The sequence below is a fragment of the Venturia canescens genome, chromosome 5, assembly GCF_019457755.1.
Source record: "Venturia canescens isolate UGA chromosome 5, ASM1945775v1, whole genome shotgun sequence".
NCBI classification, from domain to species: Eukaryota; Metazoa; Arthropoda; class Insecta; order Hymenoptera; family Ichneumonidae; genus Venturia; species Venturia canescens.
The window spans coordinates 1,870,705-1,889,887 of NC_057425.1; the positions used below are offsets into that span (position 1 = coordinate 1,870,705).

Consider the following 19,183-nt stretch of genomic DNA (forward strand, 5'->3'; position numbering starts at 1 on the left):
CTGTTTACTCGTCGAGCTCGAGGTAGAGTTTCTTAAACGATATCGTTGTGGGTGGAGAAAAAAAAGTATTCTCCTCCTCACAAATATAATATTCGACACGCTCGTGTTCTCATTGTCGATTACGATTCTCAGTTTAACGTATTAATAACGCGTATTACGTTCTCGGGGCTTCGGTCGATCGGTTATATCGTGCGATAACACTGAACACCGAGGGGTCACTTCGAAGATTCGCTCTCAGTGTTGGAGTTCAATTTTTATTCACCGATCTATCCACAACGAGACACAACGAAGCTTTCAATGTGTCGGAATATCGAAACGGAAACTCCAACAAAAATAATAAAGCAGTTCGAGTAAAGGTTCGGAGATAAGGCAACTACGAGAGCTAAAGGAAAGAGCGTGGGACAAGACGATTCGAAGAATTTGAGGGAACGAAGGAATTCATATAAAATTAAGCAGAGACGACTCGTTCCCGTCAGTTGCAACTTTTCTCTCGTTCGTGCTTGGTGAAAAGTGTTTCCAATCGTTCTCCTACGATGATTACTTCGAGGAGACTCGCATGTGCGTCTTTCCTGTTAATTACGTTATTGGCTATCAATTTTGGTGAGTTGATTTTTCCCTTTTCTTCTTCATGGATAAAAATAACTTTGGTATTCTGAAAAACGTGGGCTTGTTGATAAATTATTTTCGAAAATTCATAAATTTCGTGCTTTTCGTGTAATATTTTTATGTTGAAACACCAAAATGTATTATTTCTTTGATTGTATTCTACATCGGATGATTATGACGCTGAAGTTTGCAACGTTGGAGCCCAACGAAATGATATAAAAAAACCCTCCAATAATTCCAGTAATTCTCCAATTTCGTTCCCTGCCGAATTCGCAATTCGTAGTTGTTCAACCTGCACCTTGGTGAAATAAAAATTTGAGGTATTACAAATGTCATTTTCGTTAATTTCGTTGAACTCCAACGTTGCAAACTTCAGCGTCGTAGATGATTCGTATTCGAAGCAACATTTACCGAGTTTTCGAATGATTGCAAATTTTTGTTTTTACTTCGAGGAACGTTCTACCGATTATTTCAGGTGATTTTGTCCAAGCAAAGGAAATAGAAAACCGACGGAGGTGAAATCTCTTCATTTCTGGTTCCGAATTGAAAGTAATGAAAAAAAATCGGAGAGAATGGCCACATTTGTCGATTCAAAATTGTTGAATTTTCACGAGCTCTTCAAAAATTTTCATCCTGTTATCGCTCGCAGTCAGTGTTCGTGTTCCGGGTCTAATCGTACGGAAATGTTTTTCACCCAATCGAATAACCCATAATTACGTCACGACACAAGTCATTTGAAGATGTCGACGATGTGGTCGTTCAATTTCCTTATTTCTTCGAAGCTCAAAGCAAAAAAGTGGACGGGTCAGGACACTCGAGTCTCTGTTTACGAATTAAAACTTAGGAGATTAAGTTGAGTGATGATAAAACGAAATTTTCGTCATTTTATCACTCATTTTTCCTGTTTATTCACTTTCAATGTTGACTCATGATCATTTCGATTTACTATATTTTTCACAGCTTCGATTGAGGCGAGACGATTCAGCAGCGGTGGACGATCGAGGTCGTCAGGCTCCGGAAGAAATACCGGTCGAGTCTCCTCTCCAAGGCAACCTGTTTACATACCGAAAACGCCGGTTTACGTGCCCAAACCTCCAGCTCACGTGCCGCCGAGACAACCAACGTCGTCCGGAACGAGTTTTCCACAGCCTCATACACCCCACAATCCAGGTGATTCGTTAAAACCGATTTTCAATAGTTTGCAACACGAAAATTAGGAGATCTCTTGATTTTTTATAGGAATTAGCAAAATTACTATTTTTGGGAATTTCAGGTTCAACCAGTGGAAAAGACAGCAGTCACATACTCATTAATGCGGAAGGCGGTGGTCGACCTCGGCCAGGTTTGTTCGAATCCCACTTCGTGCGTAATTTGAGTTTCGATTTTATGTTTGTAGATTTTTTTCGGTTCCGCAATCGCGGCTTAAAAACGGTTGCGATGAAAGTTTTATGAATGAATATAATCGATTACTCGTTATCAAGAATTCATTATGTCAAGGACAAATATTCTGCAACGGTTATCGATGCAGTGTTGGAGTATTTGAAAAACAACGAAACTTGAATTTATTACGCATTCAATTTGAAAAAATGATGAAACACTGGAACCGTTTGAAAGTAATTGGAAAGACGATGTTGCCTGCAGGCTCAGGATCGAATGATAAGAAACCACAGTCTGCGCCTCATCAACCTTCGGCACCGTACGACTCCCCGGTACAGAAAGTAAATGCAGGACACGTACAGAGCGGAGGTAAACGATTAAGATGGAGTTTTCGTAGGATTTTTTAGCTGCCCATACCTTTTAAATCGTTTTATTCAATTTTAGAAATTCACGATTACGTAAGATTTGAATTTGTTTTCCAGCTCCAACTAATGGTTCACCGAATCCAAGCGGCAGTTACCCGCCGTGGGCGAATCCATCGGCGAATCCTCAAGGTTCGATTCCAAGTGCCCCGCACATTCCGAGCCAGCCTCACGGAACGGGATTCCCGAGTTCGCCGTACAATCCATCATACCCGAGTCAAGGGAAGCCGGGATCAGGACCACTGACGTCAGCCCCTTATCCGCCAACGCATCCCGCCGGTCCCATAGCGCATCCCAACGTCGTCTCAGCGCCCCATCCGAATACGTATCCACATCCAAATGCGCCATATCCTAGTGCACACCCCCAAGGAATGCCGATGCCATCCGCGCCCCACATCGGTTTCGGGAACAACGCTCCTCATCAGCCAATCGGAGCTCCGCAGCATTATCCTTCCGTTGGTTCTTCCCCGATGCAGCCTCATGGTGGATACTCGCCGCCACCTACCATCGTCCACAATCATTACAACGCTCCACCGATCGGCACTCCACAAAATCCAGCAGGACAGCCCATGTACGGGCACCAACCGGCCTACGGCGGTGGCCCTGTCCCGATGGGACAGCCTTACGTTCCCGGACAAACTGTCGTCGTTCTTCCAAACCAACAAAGCCAGGACAGCGGTCGTGGCCTCGGTCAACTCTTCAAAGAGGCTCTCGTTTACTCCACCGTCAACGCCGGCGTCAACAGGATCATTAACGGCGCTCCCCATCATCATCACGACGGTTATTCCTCTTCACAACCGGCCGCCCAACCTGCCGCAGCCTCTACGACCTCCACGGTCACCAACACCGTTATTTACAATCAATATGGCACCCCGAACCCCGGTGCGAACGGAATACCCGCTCAAGGCCAGCCCGCGGCCTCCGCTACACCCGGAAACTCCGCTGGAACTTCCCTTCCCAGTTTCCCAAGTGGAAACCCCAATTCTGGCTCACCGACCGGCTCCCCCAGCTCCAATCCCTCAACAGTCACCGATGGACACCCCAATCCTAGTTTTCCTCATCCTGGCGCTAACCCCACTTCGGGTACGCAGAATCCCGGCCAAACTGGCACTCCGAGCAACCCACTAAATTCCAACAATCCTGCTCCCCAGTCCGGAACCCCTTCGGTCGCTCGTACGAATAACACGAACAATGAGACCGCTCCCCCAGCTCCGGAATTCGTTTATTTCATTTCTAACGAGGAATTGTGGAATCTTACCGAAAGTCTCTTCGCCAAAGATGAGATCAAAGCCAACCAATATGTTCGGATGAATCTACAAAAACGATCGGTCAATCCGAATGTCACTGACGAAGCTCCTCAACGGTAAGAACTTAAGAATACTCAAAGAAGAAATTTTCAAGGAAAATCTTAAATTATTTCAATTGTGACGTTTTCCAGGCTCCTCAACGTACGTGACGAAGCTTACGCTCTGCCAACGATCCAAGCGGTTCGTGAAATGTACGACAACTACGAATACGATTCAGAAACAAAGGAAATTTCAAATTCGGACAAGCGCCGTCAGGAAAACGTGTTTCTCGATACTCTATTAAACACAAACATAATGACAACAGCGATGAAATGGTTGTCGAACAAGGGCTACGTCGAGTCCGATGATTTCGAGTGGAAAGATACCCTCCGCCATATTTGGCTGAGCAAAGTGAACGGCGCGACTTGCGGTTTCGAGAGAATTTTCTTAGCCGAAAAATATCCTGGGCCGAGTGTGATTGGTGCTCAAAATTGGATCTACTTTGATTCTCGAGAATGGCTGCGAAAAATCAATTACATGAGCTACGTCGACAAAGTCGATTTGGGCGACGTGAGTAAAATTCCACGGGAAACTTTAATTTTTCGTGGCTCTTATTAACTGTACCGATTAATGAGAATTTTCTGATCTTCCTTTCTCCGAAAACCTTAACTCCGTTCATACACGATTTTACTTCTGTTTTTCCCCTTTCAGAAAGCAACGCTTGTGAAGATAAACTTCAAAATCGACGACGTTCCGAAAGCAAACACAACGATGTTGGTCGGCACTCCACCCGAATTGGAAATGGCCCTGTACACTGTTTGCTACTACGCAAGGCCGAACGATTTCTGCTCGGTGTCGCTCAACGGAACGAAGTTCAACATTTACACGCACTCTTTTCGTTACTTTGGCAAAGACGTGATGGATCTCGGCCTCATGTTCTTTTAGTCTCATAAAACCAAAACTTCAGCACTGAAAAATAAGGCGAAAGTAGGAAATGATTAACAAGTTTTTTCATTGTTATGAAATTTCAATAATTATCTCACGAAAATTCTACACATTGTAGATATACGCGTCAACTTAGCTGTCATGAAAACAAATGAAACAAAAGAGTAGAGATTTGCGCGATAACGAATGAAACCGGAAGTCCGCACGAATCGAGGCATCACTCGTGGATTCATTGTCGCTCGATCGTTGCGCAATTCGCGTTCAAATCACGCCCCTCATTTCGACTTCATTTTCTTCACCGCTCTTTGCAATTCGTAGTTGTCCCTTCTACCTCTGCTCATCGGTGCAACGTACCCTCGAGGTTTAACCAAAGATCCAAAGTTGAGTTTGACCTTGGAAAAAAATGAGGAAAGAACGTTATTCATTTTTTGACCGTTTTATGCTTCTGGGCGGAAATAAATCGTGTTTCTCTTTCCCAGAAACGTGCCGGAAAATCATAAAATACGATTGTTCACGTAAACGTGGAACGATGGAATGATTTTGTACGAAATTTATCGATATTATTTTGTAAGAAACGTTGATACGCTGATGATTTAAATAAAGAGAAAAAAGTAAATTGAGCGCAAAACGATGTTTCTCGAATAACAAGAAACTGCGTCGTTGAACGACACGAGTATTCGAATATGAAACGAGAGCCCCGGCGAGCGTGGGACGCGGAGGAAACCCGCATGAATTAGTGATAAAATCAGTACTTGCGTTTATTTACAAATTACACGGGAACGTCAATGCGATCAGACTAGCGCTTTTTCTGCTGTTTTTGTATTTCATGATTCATCGTTCCTTTCGATCGGCTATTTTGTAACGACAGTCGATCGTCGATCGTCATTCGAAAACCGGGGAGACAAACGATTTCGAGATATTCCAGAACGCGAGTTGTTGGTCGTTGAGGCTAATTTCTTTTCGGCAAATCTCGTAAATCAATTCGTCCCAGTTATTCTATGAAAATTCGAAAAAACGTGTGCGAGCTGCAAGTTGGAAGTTGAAGTTCGAAAATTGTAGTGAAGCTACCGATCCAACTGGTTTGGGAGTTCGTCGTAAAAAAATTTTTATTACGATTCGCTAGAAGAAAAAACAACAGGATGCAGTGGAAAACTCGAGAACGCGTTCCAGTCGCCCCCGCCAAGAAAAAAATCTGGCAAAATATTAAAAGCGGCATTGAGGAAAGAATTGTGTTCGAACACGCTAAAGTTGCTTACGCTAATAAAATTTATAAAACAGTCAATTGCTGAAAGAACGAAATTGTAGCAAAAAATAATAGTCAGTAAGATTCACTAATAAAAATTTACAAAGAAATAAGTCTCCAGAGGCGATTCGTCAGCGTTACGACAGATGAGAATATGACTAAGCACAAGCCGCGTGGATCGGTTCGACGAATTCGTTACTGTACTACTTCGATGCGCGTGTCGTCGAAAAGAGAAAACCCGAGTGAGAAGAAAAGGTGGGAGAGGTGCACATGATTTGCGTTGAAAAGAGAGAAGGAGCGTGGAAGGATGACCGCAGTGGCTCGCTGGCACTGTTTGCTTCGACTCTGGTCAGTTTGTCTGCGAGCGTGAGCCCAGAGCTACAACGAATAAGGAAGACCGAGAGTTGCGTACACTGAACGTGAAAATCAGACGCGATGGAGTTTTCGAGATTCCTCGTCGTTCTTTGTCTACTTGTTTTGATTGATTCTTGTAAGGCTGCGTCAACTAATCGATTACAAATAAATTATCGTTGATAATTAACCTCGTTAATAATAAAATCTTTGAACGGATCGGACGAATAAATCGGGATAAAATTTATTGAAAAAAATCGAACGATCGATGACGAGGTTCGCTGTTCTTGAATGGCCACCGAATAAGTAGCTCGTGAAAATTCAATACAAATGATTTTCATCTTTGAGTGAGTGTATCCTGCTGTAATTTCTTGATATCATCGATAAAAGTAAATTTTATTGAAGCTTTGAATTCGAATTAAGGACACTGGCCCATCGAGGCCCGATTTGCAATAACTTTGCACGAAGAAACGGAATAAATTTGTCGAATTTTTTGTACGTGCTTCGATGAACAAGTGATTTTACTTTCGCAATTTAGTATACCGGGTGAAGTGATATATATTTTCTGTGAGAATTTCGATCGTCCTGCTCGTGTGAAACTTATGCAAATATATTCACCTGTCACTTCGATATTGTGGACGAGAATAGTCGAGACAATTTTTCCATAATTCTTCGTTGTAGGGCGTGTATATATCAATACACAAGAAAAATAGCTTTGTGAAGAGTTGAATGATACGCTTTTAAAGCTATCACGCTCGTGTATCGTTGTTAAGTAAATTGGACACCGTTTTACACGACTTAACGAGACGTACGAATATAACGTAAAGTGTATTATTCACTTCTCGTCATCTAACGCAATTGAAAACCGAGTGAGAGAGAGAGAGCTTCGTGGAAGATACTGCCGTTGTGTGTACATGCATACGAAAAATGGGTTTGAACGTGTCCGGCCGAGTGCGTGCATTCGGCGCGAGGACCCTTCCAGAAATCATTCGTCCACCATTCAATTATCGAATAATCGAACCTCGTTATCGAATTAATGGACGTCACGCGTCGATGGAGGGAAACTTCGTGCACGCGGAAATGAAACTAGCAGCGAATAAAAAATATGACAAAAAATGGACTTTGTAAAAAGTCAAACTTTCTCTCGCTTTCTAGAACAAAAGTGTCTACGAAGCGTAGAATCCCTGACAAAATGACGTTGACAGAATGTAGATTGATTCGATTGAGATTTTCGATGGGAATAAGTTTATTTCGATTTTTTTGTCACCTTCCCAGATAGACAAACGTGCTGTGAAAAAATTAGAAACAGAATAACTACAGCAACACGACGTTACGATTCGGAATAGCATGACGTAAATATTGCATATTTTGCTTCCGAGTTGAGCTGCAAACTAACGGCACGTTGGTAAATTTGGCAGCACAATTGTGAAAAATAATATTAACAAGATGTCGGCAATACGCGTGCATGCGTTACAACAACAGAACGGCAACAGAACAGCAGGCCGTGCTGTTGCATTGCCGAATAGTGTGAGTAATGTAACAGCAACAGAACAGCAATAGAACAGCACATCGTGCTGCTGTATTGCCAGCAACAGAACAGCACATTGTGCTGCTGTATTGCCAGCAAAAGAACAGCACATCGTGCTGCTGTATTGCCAGCAACAGAACGGCAAAAATAATTTTAACAAATTGAAAAAAAGCGGCCGTTCCGAGGGAGACTCGATCCCGGGACCTTCGGAGTCCTAGTCTGATGCGCTATCCACTACGTTACTAAACGTCTTATATTTTAATAACATCGAAACTCTTATATAAATCACGGAGGAATAGCTTTTTTCGATTTATTCAAATTATTTTTGGTATTCTATTCGTATCGCCTTCACACTGGCGATACCACTGCCTGCTGCTGGATTGCCAGCCAAAATAATGTAGATAAATCGAAAAAAAATAATCGTTCGCTCTGAGCGAGATTCGACCCCGGGAGTTTCGGAGTTCGAATCTAGTGCCGTATGTACTCCGTTATCAGCATATTGTACTTACATACTAACAAAATTTATATGTAAATTGTGAACCAAGATTTATATAGAAGTTTTGTTGTTTCTAAACTATAAGACATCTAGTAGCGTAGTGGATAGCGCATCAGACTAGGACTCCGAAGGTCCCGGGATCGAGTCTCCCTCGGAACGGCCGCTTTTTTTCAATTTGTTAAAATTATTTTTGCCGTTCTGTTGCTGGCAATACAGCAGCACGATGTGCTGTTCTTTTGCTGGCAATACAGCAGCACAACGTGCTGTTCTATTGCCGTTTCGTTGCTGTTACATTACCCACGCTTATTCGGTTAATACAACGGCACAGCGTGCTGTTCTGTTGTCGTTCTGTTGCTATTACGAATTGGCACGTCGTGTCGGCGTATTGTGATTCTTTTTACGGTATTAAACGCAATACCGTGCCGTCATAATAAAGCTTTATGCGGCGGCAAAAGATACCATATTTGTGTTTCAAAATTCAATTTCGTGCCGTGTTATTGCTGTAATTCTAGCGCAAAATATCTATCTGGGTTAGAATTGACCGGACAGTTTTTCAAGAGAGTCCATAAAAAATTGACCGAATGAGAGCCCCCTGGAGGAACTTTTCCAAGAACCTCGCTCGAATATTCATAAATTCCATGAGTTTTATTCCAACTAACCTTTTCGAGTCGTATTGAGTTCTCATGAACAACGAACCACTTCGACGGTCTTTTTCGGAACAATGAAAATTCTCGGAAGTGTTTTAATTATTCGAGTCTGTGAGCTTGCCATTGAAATGAATATTTTCCGATCGATTTTACCACAGCTAATCGCTGAGCTGATTATCGTTGTTCTCACGATTTTGACGTTGCAGGTGTCGATGCCCGAAGATCTTTCAGCACGAGTATCAAGAGAGGAAGCGGCGGAAGTCGCGGTTCCTCGTCAAGAGGCACGTCGAAGCCGAGGCAGCCGCAAACCCAACAAGGTATCGTGCCTCAAGGTCATTTTGTACATACTTAAAGAATTCTCACGATCATTGAATCGCACACGGAAGCGGATTCCATTCAGTCTCGAGGTCGATGAGTTTCAATGGGAATCGATAAAAATAGCGAAAAATTTCAAGCCTTCCTCACGTTCTCGAATCTGCCAACAACTTGTTTGAAAATAACCAGCATTATTGGTGTCGTTAATCGCTATAAAAAATAAGCACAAGTATGTTTACCAGCTCGTTTTCATTCATTCGTTTATTCCCTTTCGTCGTACCCCTCTCGAAGCGAGTCAAGCCCAAAAAGGACAAGAATACAGAGACTGGGCGGCCAAATTGACAGGTGCCGGTAACGAGCCCAGACCAAAGGTAGGCGGAAATACCGGTCCGCTAAATAAACAAGGTGAGAGTGAATCAAGCCGCTTCTCAACAATTTCATAATTCCGCTCGTAAAAATGGCTAGAAATGAATTCCCCTCGATGACGGATTTCAGCGTCTTTACGATTATTCCCGAGATCGGAACCGCTGGTGAAATTCGAACGTCAGTTCCGTAGACAGAATTAGCTGAAAATTCGGAAGCACCAAACGCCTCATTTCTCATCGATCGATTTTTTTTTTACCAAAGCAATAAATCAAAGCGTCGGACTAATGTCTTAACTCGACAGGGGGATCGAGCCCGGATAAGATCGGTTGGAACGTCCCGGCGAAGCAGCAGCCCGGAGGGGTCGGAACGAAACCGTCAGCGCCGGACGTAGCTTCGAAGACGAGCGCCACTAACGTTCAATCCGGTTATCAACCTTCCGGTAAGGGATGGTGAAATGAATATCGAAATATCGACGAGCAGTTCGTTCGAGCATATAATTCGAGGAGACGTCAAACCCCGGAATTGAAATTTCCAGGAGGCTACAATCGCCAGCCAGCCCAGAATCCCGCGTACGGACAAACGAACGGAAATCAATATCAGTCGGGGTATAATCCTCCGGCGAATCAGGGCTACAACCCGTCCGTCGGAGGCCACCATCCGTACGGAGCACCGCCGCCCTACAGCCCGTCGCACGGCGCAGCGCCACCGCCGTACAGCGCCCACGGCACGCCGTACAGTCCCTCGCACATCAGTCCTCCGGCTTACAACCAGCCTTACAATCCCTACAACCCTTCCTACGGGCACTCGTACAGCTCGAATCCCGGGGCCGGTTACAATCCCCCGGTGGGTCACGCGCCCCAAACGATTCTGGTGCAACAAGCCGGCGGCGGCCGACCAGGAATCGGGCAACTGGCCAAAGAAGCCTTCGTCTTCGCCGGCGTCAGCGCCGGCGTTAACGCAGCGGTCAACAGGATTCTGCCCGGTGGAATTTACGGACACAGCGGAAGTCACGGCTCCGGCAACGTCCCCGCGGTCGCCGGGCCCGTCAGCCACACCGAAATCACCTACAACAATTATTACAACAACGGAACCGCACCCGCAACCGACCCGAACGCAACGCCGGCAGCTGCAGCTGCCCCGGTAGCTGCACCGGCTCCCCCGGCTCCCGCACCCCCCGCAGCCGCTGCCAATCCCGGCGAAACTCCTGCCGCCGCTTCCAACGACAACGCCGCACCTGCCCCGCCCTCCAAACCCGCCGACCCCCAGGATGCCATCGCCCAAAACAACCCGAGTCCTCTCGGATTCATCATCACCAACGCCGACTTGAAAAAAGTCTCTGAAGAGCTCTCCGGCAAGGAAAAAAATAACGCTTTCAAATTCATCAGCCTCAATCCTCAGGGACAGAAAACGGATGACAGCGTCACCGATGACGCTCCTGAACCGTGAGCTTCTCAATCTTCCTCCCGTCGAGTATTCATCGCATTGATGAAAAGTTTACGTTCAATGTTGTCGACGAATTTTTTTATTGTGCAACTGACCTCGTTGAATCGTCGCAATTCATGTTTCGAGGGTGGAATTAACAATTATTTGAAATTCTTCACTTTCGATTCGATTCGTGATGGAATTGTGCTCTGACGCGCGAGCGAGTCGTCATTTCTTGAAAAATCAATCAACAGAGATTTTCTAATTATCCAAGCATGCTCGAATTTTTACTCTTACTTTTCTTAATTTGGCGACCAACTGCTCGGACGACGACGAAAAATTCATAAAATTCTATGTTTGCAGACTTATGGTCGTGAAAGACGAGGCCTACGAACTACCTACGATAAAAGCCGTCCTCGCACTCCATGACAACTACGAGCTCGACGTAAGGAAGAAAGAAGAAGTGACGGGCGAGGAACGCAGAGAAGAGAACGAATTGCTCGAAGAGTTTGTGAAAACTGAAACAATGCTGAGCACGATGAAGTTCCTCGCTGAGAAAGGATACATTCCGAACGACGAGTACGAATTCAAAGATGCACTGCGGCGCATTTGGTTCTCACAGTTCAAAAGAATCGACGGGGATGCATCCAGTTCCGGATTCGAAACGGTATTCCTCGCTGAACAATTCGACAAGGAAATAATTGGACTCCACAATTGGATCTACTTCGCGAAACAGGAAGCAGCCAAGAAGGCCAATTATCTTGGCTACATCAAACAAAGTACTCTCGGAGACGTGAGTGTAAAATCGATTTTTTTTTTTATGTTCCTCGCTCTCTGGAAAAGCCCATTTTTCAAGCAACTTCGAACTGTTCGACCAATCGAATGAATTCAAAATCAAATCGCTCCGTCGCAAATTGGTAATTACTTCAATTTTAAGCGACAGTTAAAACATCGCTTCCATTTCCGGGTTTTGATACCTGTTCAACAGTCTGTTATTTCATTCTTGAGCGGAACGTTCGGCTGAAACTTGACAGATTTTAGTTGAAAGAGACAAAACACAATTTTCGTTTTTCCAGGGTTAATTATGATTGAAACTTTGCGTTCTTACAGCTTGGTGCGATCGTGAAAATGCGCTTGAGTCTGAACGACATCGTACAACCGGTGACGACGATATTCGTGGGAACATCGCCCGAGTTGGAAATGGCACTTTACACCTTGTGCTTTTTCACTCGTCCGAACAACCCGTGCCCCGTAACTGTTGGCGGAACCGAGTTCGTCATAATAGCAAATCGGGTCAATTATTTCGGCAAGGACATCCTCGTTTCCGCTTATCCGGAAATTTGAACCTAATTTTATCGCGATCTTCGAATCCTCGAAGAATTTGTCTTTGGGCAATTGTGTAACGTTTTTTTCGTCTTTATCCACCTGTATTATCGTTAGTATTGTAAGCTAATCTCTTGTCAGAGTCAAATTTGTGTAGCTGTGACACTGGAACAATACTCGTTTGCAAGTTATACGAAAAAATGGATTATTTACTTGGATAATTGAAATTTTGCTGGAATCGATGCCCCGGAATGAGCAAAATTATAATCCCTCGAGTGTGGCTATGAAGAAAAGTGAATTTTGAACGCTCCATTTCATCAATCGTTCGATCAATTAATGCCTCAAATCTTGTGATTCGTCCTCGAAGTTGCTTCGTTCCGTTGCGTTCAATGGAAAATTCAAATATCCTCGCTTCTCAGTTTTTCATTCTCTTACCTTGAAATCAAAGCCATTTATGTTGTTTTCGTTCGTCGCAAGTTCCAGCAAAGGAATTACGGAAGGTCGGCCGTGAGCGCAACGATTCGGCGCATCCGTATCTTTCCAGCATGAGACAAGAACGTTGCATTGCTCCGGTGTTAGAGGATCGCCGAATTTGATCGAACCTTCAAATTAAATGATTTATATTCGTTGAGGAAGTTTGAAAAACCCGAATTTTTATTCGGGGCCTTCGCACCAAAATCGCTTTATGTAAATAAACCGGAAGGTTCATCATCAAATTACCGTGACAGGCTTCGCTCGCGATGGCCTCGCGAATCGTGGAAGGCAAAAGCTTCGACCCACCGGTGACAAGATCTTCGACCACTTCTCGTAGTAACTTTCTCACAGAAATTTCGAGCCTCGTGTTGTCACAACCGAACGATCTTTTCGAGAAACACCGAGGTACTGCGTGAATCGACAACGTTTCTTCGCCTCGTTTCGATAAGTTCAGACCGAATCGCGTCAAAAGGTTCCGACTCATCGACAGCAACTCGCAGTCTCTTGGTGAAAAGTCAGAAATTATTATGGGACGTCGCAAAACGTTCGATATGAATTGCTCGTTTCTCGAGTTCTCTTTGTACGCTGTGGATAAAATCGTTCAATATCATTTCACATGCAACTACTAATAAGAAACGAATCAGCTTTCAAATACCTTTCAAAAGATTTTCGTAACGAATCCTCTCGTGCATCGCGTGTTGATCGATTATTACGAGCAATTTTTTGTCATCCTGTTCCGTTAATGCTACGATAAATTCTCGATTCACTTGACTCAAAACCTGCAACGTACTGGAATTACTCTTTCAGCATATTTTCACCTTTAGCTCACTCTCAATTTTGTAAAATTTCATTGAATTTGAATCCTAATTTAATGGATTGTTAACTTTAAATTTTTCATGGAAATTTCAAATTCATTCACTTAAAAAATCGGCTACTGCACCTCCATCGATTTCAACGATTGTAACTTGAGCCTGAACTCGAAGGCACGTTTCGTACAAGCTCGTACTTCGCGACCCTGCCGGCGAAGATTGACATGAAAATGACGTGGAATTTGGAAGCTACCAATGGGATCTCTGCTGTCGGTCAATTTGATTTTTCCGTGTGGGAGGAGAGCGTGTAAGTGAACGGGCAAAAAATTGAATCGTTTCTGTATTATTAATTTGCCCGACGTTGATCCCTCCGCTTTCCTTAACGAATGGTAAGTCCAATTGCTCCAAGTAGAAAGATCATCGATGTCAAGATCTGCCAGTGTCATGTCAGGCGTTTTTTCGACTTCCGTTTGGCTCGTTTTTGAAATTTTTTGTGATTTTTCAGCGCATCTTTGGCTTATCCACGAAATATCGTGGTTTTCATAACTTTTGTTCAGAACTGTGAAGTTTAGTGGACGATTTTTATTTTGTGAGATTGGCAAACATTCGCTTTCTTGTCGCCGAACCAATTGATTTTCGGGTTTTTCTTTTTCTGAATACTTCGTACGAAAATTTTCAGAATTATGATTCGGTGTAAAGGAAATATTTTCTCCATTAAAAACGTCGAAAGTCGGAGTCGATTCTTTCAGTTTTATTTTCGTTTTTGCAAGTGACAACTGGCTCGTCCTCGACTCCATTTTTTCTGACACATTCGATTCTGGGCTCGCATGACTCGTCCGTGAATCGAAAACGCCGACTTTGTTGGCGTTTTTTCTCTCGGAAACGATTTGCGTGACCTCGAAATTCTGTTCCTTTATGAATTTGGATACGCATTCTTTCCATAAAAACTTGTTCAAGTGTATTTTCCTGCCGTTACGTTTGTAGGGGAAATACTTTCTAGGCAAACTCGTGAAGAACGATCGTTTTTTTCCGAGCCTGCTGATTCGACCAATGGGGCGGAGGCTCAGTGAAGAACTGGGGGCTCCGTGACTCCAGTCTTTCTCGGCGAGTTCACGTTCAGCAAAAAAGTGTTCAACGGCACGTACCATTGTAGGCATTTCATGAAACTTCACGACTGATTCGTCCCTTTTCGATGTCAATTCGTACTCTGTCTCCGGTGAGTAAATGTAGAGTAAAAAAAATATTTTTTCCGTACGAACATTATCAAATTTTCCGGGCCACGTACTCGCGACGATTTTTATCAAGCGTTCTTGCAAAGCAGGACAGTTCACGGCCCGCAGATTCAAAAAAATTTGGTGAATCTTTTTCGAAGTACACTCTACTCCCCAATATATTTCGATGTTGATACGACGAGAAATCGTCGCCTTGACACGTTTCACTTGACCGTTTGTCAGTGAACGCTCGCACAGGATACTCAACAATTTTCTCCTTTTTTGATTTTTTCCGATTCTTAGAATAATGCTCTGGCTTTTGTCTTCGCGAACAGAAAATGATACCTGATGCGAGAAAAAAAATTGTCTTGGTACTTTCCAGTTCGTCTCCCGCACGCAAACGACCCGAATCGTCTTTTTTCAACTTATCAAAAAAGTGGAACGTGTTTAAAAGTAAAATTGTGGTGCATATACGATGACAGTTACCTGCGTATTTACGAGGGCAAGATAACCGATAACGTAGCGAATTCGAGAGACGTCGATGTCATCGTTCCATTGAAAAAATTCGGTTGACGGATAAACCGTAACGGTTGTTCCACAAGATGGTCGATTTTCCAATTTTCTGAGTTCGGGATCTCGAGCCTGTTTGAAAAACTGAATGGAAAATATGTATTCGCGTTTCCGTTCGATCTCAGAAAAATTCAACAATTTTTTCAAATTCACATTTCAATTTCACGTCAAATTGGATTTTAATTAAGAAAATAATTATCTTCACCTTTCCATACGTATCCGGAGAATCCCGTTTTTTCGACATGATCACGAGAACAAAGGAAACGTTACGAATTTGAATCAAGCTCTTTCCAGAACGGAAATATTTTCCCTCGCTCGTCTTGGAGCTCGGAGAATTTTCGTGTTTCGTTCTACCCTCAGCGAGAAGAATCAAATCGTTTTTTGGAATTCCACAACCATTGTCGATCACCGTCATTTTTTTTTCATGCTTGTCAATTCTCACAGCTATGGCAGTTGCCTCGGAGTGCAGAGAATTCAAGAGCTTTTGAAGAATATAAAAAACGAACGTGTTACGCCCTCCTCGAAAAGTGAATATAAACAAGAAAATATTTCATCAGGAGTCAAAAGACGAAAAATCTCACCAATTCTAGCAGAACATTTTCGAGGCTCAGAGATTTTTTGTAGTCCGCCATCAAGCAAAATGCTTCGAAACTTTTATCATAAAACTCCGGACTCGGTGGCACTGACGACCCGGCGACAACGACTGCTTCATGCGTTTGTGTATCGCTGTGGAGTTTTGCGTTGAATTTTCTAAATTTCAAAGAACTCGAGCAATACAAACAACACACTCGCGGAGGACGTTTGTTTACGACTTTTTCTTCGATTTCACGCAACGATGCACAACATGGGGGGCGGAGCGAGATGGAGGAAAATAACAGACCAAACAGCGTAGGACGTTCACTGGATATCTCGACACCGCAATAAGTTTGAAGTTTTTTTTTTCAATCGCACAAATCGCGCTTCGAAAAATTTCAACTCCGAACTTCGTTTTTTAAAATAATTAAACTTCGACATTAAGAATGTGAGTTCTCGTAAATTAAATTCTGTAAATAATATTATCTGTGCGGGAAGTAGCGGGTCGCAGGGCGTGATATTGAAAATAAACTTCGCATTATCAATTAATTTTATTCAATAACACACAACAAAGCAGATACAAATAAAATCGGCGCTCAGTGGATGACGGACCGCGGCGACAGATCGCTCGCCGGGCGGACGGTGCATGGTTGAACGGTCACCCAACTGAGTAATATTAGTTGAATTTTTTTTTCATTTCATAATGTCACAATATAAATCATAATTTTTCAAAATCGTCCACAGAGTCTCATGCTGTTGATATATTTTTCGTTTCTATAAAAATAACAGTTTCAAGCTCATTGACAGTCAAATTTTGGTGTTTGACCATCACGCTCTGATACAACCGCGCAGACATAAAACATAAAACTGTTACAGATGATGAAGTCCGGTTGATCCAGGTCTTCCCGATGTTTTATTATGCGAAACGCGTGCACTCGTTGAAGAAACAGAACTACAAGAGGAGAAAAACGTGCATTGGAGGAAATAACTGATATTTGAATTTTCAACTTTTTGACGAGTTCAATAAAAATGGATAACGGCGGTAGACCGTACTTACCCCTTCTTTTCCGCCATCTTTGTGTTCACAAGGAGTACCTGGTGCTGCGGAAATTCTATATGGGCGACATACCTCCATAATCGATCCATCTTCATCTTCACTCATCTGATATCCAACGGTACACCAAATCTACACTTCGTCTACACTTCGAACGTATTCGACTCCACCGGATTTAGAAGAGTTCGGTCGGCCGTAGTAGACCGCCGTCGAGGGCGTGAATAGTATTCCAGGTGAAGGGTTGAGCACAAAGTTCAATCTCTGATTATCAATTTGAATACTTAGTGCTTTCTGTTGAGGGCTACTAGAGTGCTCTGATAATGAACTCGTACGCAAATGTTGGATGAAATCCTCTCCCAATACTTGGTACTCTAAAATACAATCGAACGAAAAGATTCATCGTTATTCCCATTAAATATCGAAATGTTAATAACGATGACGGCGTATTTACTTGTTCCAGGGTCCAATCGAAAGTGCTGTAAAATAGGATCGTCGGCCACGGGCGCCTGCAGATACAATGGTAAGAAAAATTCAACTTTTCTTTCTTTCATTCGAAATGCGGAATAAAAACACAAAGTTTTTACTATCATCGATTGGTTGCTCACCGATAACTTTTTTACCTTTCCATTGCAGAAGCAAGGGTGTCCAACGGCCAGAAAAAACAGAATAATACCCGCCGGGTACATGTCGTTGGTCGATGATTGAAAAAAAAATGGTGAATATCGAGGAACGTTCACCAAATTGAACGAGAGTTGTACGATGCTCCGCTTTTATAGTCGATTTTCGAACGTAATATTTATCGTTGAAGTTTCATTTATCTGATACGCAGATGGATGAGAATTAGGGGCGGGGGTCGAAACAGCGAACGATCAAAATAGCGAACAGGCATTCTGTATATCTATATATGCATGTATATCGCATATGCCTGTTCGCTATTTCGATCATTCGCTGTTTCGACCCCCACCCGAGAATTAGCATTGAACTCGTGGACGCTTAACACGTATTCCTTCAAAAACTGTTTTCAACATTCTCATTGGAACACAAACTAGAAACAGGGCCAACATCTGTTCTAACAAACTATTGAGCAATGCAGAAAAACACTTAGTATTCTTATCGTCAAGTGCGAATGGAAAATGTACTTAATGATCATCACGATTGTACACATACTCGGCGCTAGATACCCCGAAGCCGTATACAGAAGAGACTTTTGTACGAATATTTCGGATAAATACTGAAACGTTTCGATATTCGGGAGGTGCTCAATTCCCAAATATCGGTACTTAGGATTTTTTAGATCCTCTTCTCTCACGTAGGAGAGGTGTCAGTGTGCAGGTTCGTGCACTGACCGGCGGATTTTTGCCAGGAGCGGGTAAAGCCCTCCGATTTCCCCATCTTGCAATTCGAGGAGCTTGGCTCAAACTCGACCTTCAAGAACGGATACTTTCGTCCGGTATAGGAGCATCTAGTCCTCTGCATTGCTTTCTCGCTACGCAATCGGGCTTAGCCTCGCTAAAGCGTACTGCGAGAAACAATCTTCTCTTCTTCTTCTTCTTCTTCAACTTTTTGGCTAGGCTCACTTCCGTGTCGTCCGTGAGTCTAGCCTGGCCACTGGTAATATACACCGCTTCGGCCAAGGGTCGATTTGTTCAGAGGTTGGTGTGAGCTCCTCTATATATATGTATTGTTTTTGAATTTGAATTTATTTGTATCATTTGAATATGCTGCGTTGTTGAGCAAAGGAGAAGAAACAATAGAATAGGCAATTCAGGGAAGTCACAAAGCACACCGAGACTGTGAATTACATCCTTTGTTCATCTCTCTAAGCAAACGCTATGTCATTGTCTTTATGTTGATATTTTTTTCCTCTTCTCTTTATTATTATTATACCCCTCTAAGCTGGATTAGCCTCGAAAGGTGTAGAAATCAGGAGAATTTAATGTGTCATTTCTTTAAAAATTGGTGTAATTTTATTTAGATTTTATAATTTTGATATGTAATTTATTTTAGTTTTTATTAATTTTTGGTTTAATCGTTGGAATGCTCATTGCTCAATCATTGGGACTGGCCGGTTGTCTCTAATGGTTCCATTTTATAATTCTTGATGTTTTGAGGAGTCAATGAGAATTTAATTATTTCGTTTATTTTTTATTTAATTTAATTAACTG

General features: G+C 43.0%; 3 protein-coding genes and 2 long non-coding RNA genes across 6 annotated transcripts; 3 read left to right on the forward strand and 2 right to left on the reverse strand.

Moving 5' to 3' along the window:
• Positions 1-191: 191 nt before the first annotated feature.
• Positions 192-5,252, forward strand: LOC122411531 (poly(U)-specific endoribonuclease homolog). Its single transcript, XM_043420408.1, has 7 exons — positions 192-600; positions 1,567-1,776; positions 1,880-1,948; positions 2,248-2,352; positions 2,466-3,768; positions 3,844-4,261; positions 4,403-5,252. Exons 1-7 carry the CDS (start codon positions 534-536, stop codon positions 4,634-4,636), a joined length of 2,406 nt encoding a protein of 801 aa, XP_043276343.1. The 5' UTR covers positions 192-533; the 3' UTR covers positions 4,637-5,252.
• Positions 5,253-5,393: 141 nt separating this feature from the next.
• LOC122411532 (poly(U)-specific endoribonuclease homolog) lies at positions 5,394-12,518 on the forward strand. 2 transcript variants are annotated; one of them, XM_043420409.1, is made up of 7 exons: positions 5,394-6,369; positions 9,108-9,218; positions 9,508-9,621; positions 9,884-10,021; positions 10,118-11,024; positions 11,368-11,797; positions 12,115-12,518. In XM_043420409.1, exons 1-7 carry the CDS (start codon positions 6,315-6,317, stop codon positions 12,346-12,348), a joined length of 1,989 nt encoding a protein of 662 aa, XP_043276344.1. In that variant the 5' UTR covers positions 5,394-6,314; the 3' UTR covers positions 12,349-12,518. The 2 variants fall into 2 exon arrangements, with proteins under 2 accessions (XP_043276344.1, XP_043276345.1); XM_043420410.1 differs by lacking the exon at positions 9,508-9,621.
• On the reverse strand, positions 12,454-16,091 carry LOC122410817 (DNA mismatch repair protein PMS1-like). Its single transcript, XM_043419257.1, has 8 exons — positions 15,973-16,091; positions 15,597-15,872; positions 15,308-15,475; positions 13,742-15,166; positions 13,457-13,580; positions 13,048-13,386; positions 12,763-12,929; positions 12,454-12,492 (listed from the first exon to the last, which is right to left on the reverse strand). Exons 1-8 carry the CDS (start codon positions 16,021-16,023, stop codon positions 12,454-12,456), a joined length of 2,589 nt encoding a protein of 862 aa, XP_043275192.1. The 5' UTR covers positions 16,024-16,091.
• A 683-nt stretch (positions 16,092-16,774) lies between these two features.
• On the reverse strand, positions 16,775-17,776 carry LOC122411538 (uncharacterized). Its single transcript, XR_006261170.1, has 4 exons — positions 17,639-17,776; positions 17,470-17,524; positions 17,022-17,389; positions 16,775-16,916 (listed from the first exon to the last, which is right to left on the reverse strand). It is a non-coding gene; the product is annotated as an uncharacterized lncRNA (long non-coding RNA).
• Positions 16,911-17,749, forward strand: LOC122411539 (uncharacterized). Its single transcript, XR_006261171.1, has 3 exons — positions 16,911-17,251; positions 17,479-17,538; positions 17,652-17,749. It is a non-coding gene; the product is annotated as an uncharacterized lncRNA (long non-coding RNA).
• Positions 17,777-19,183: the final 1,407 nt, after the last annotated feature.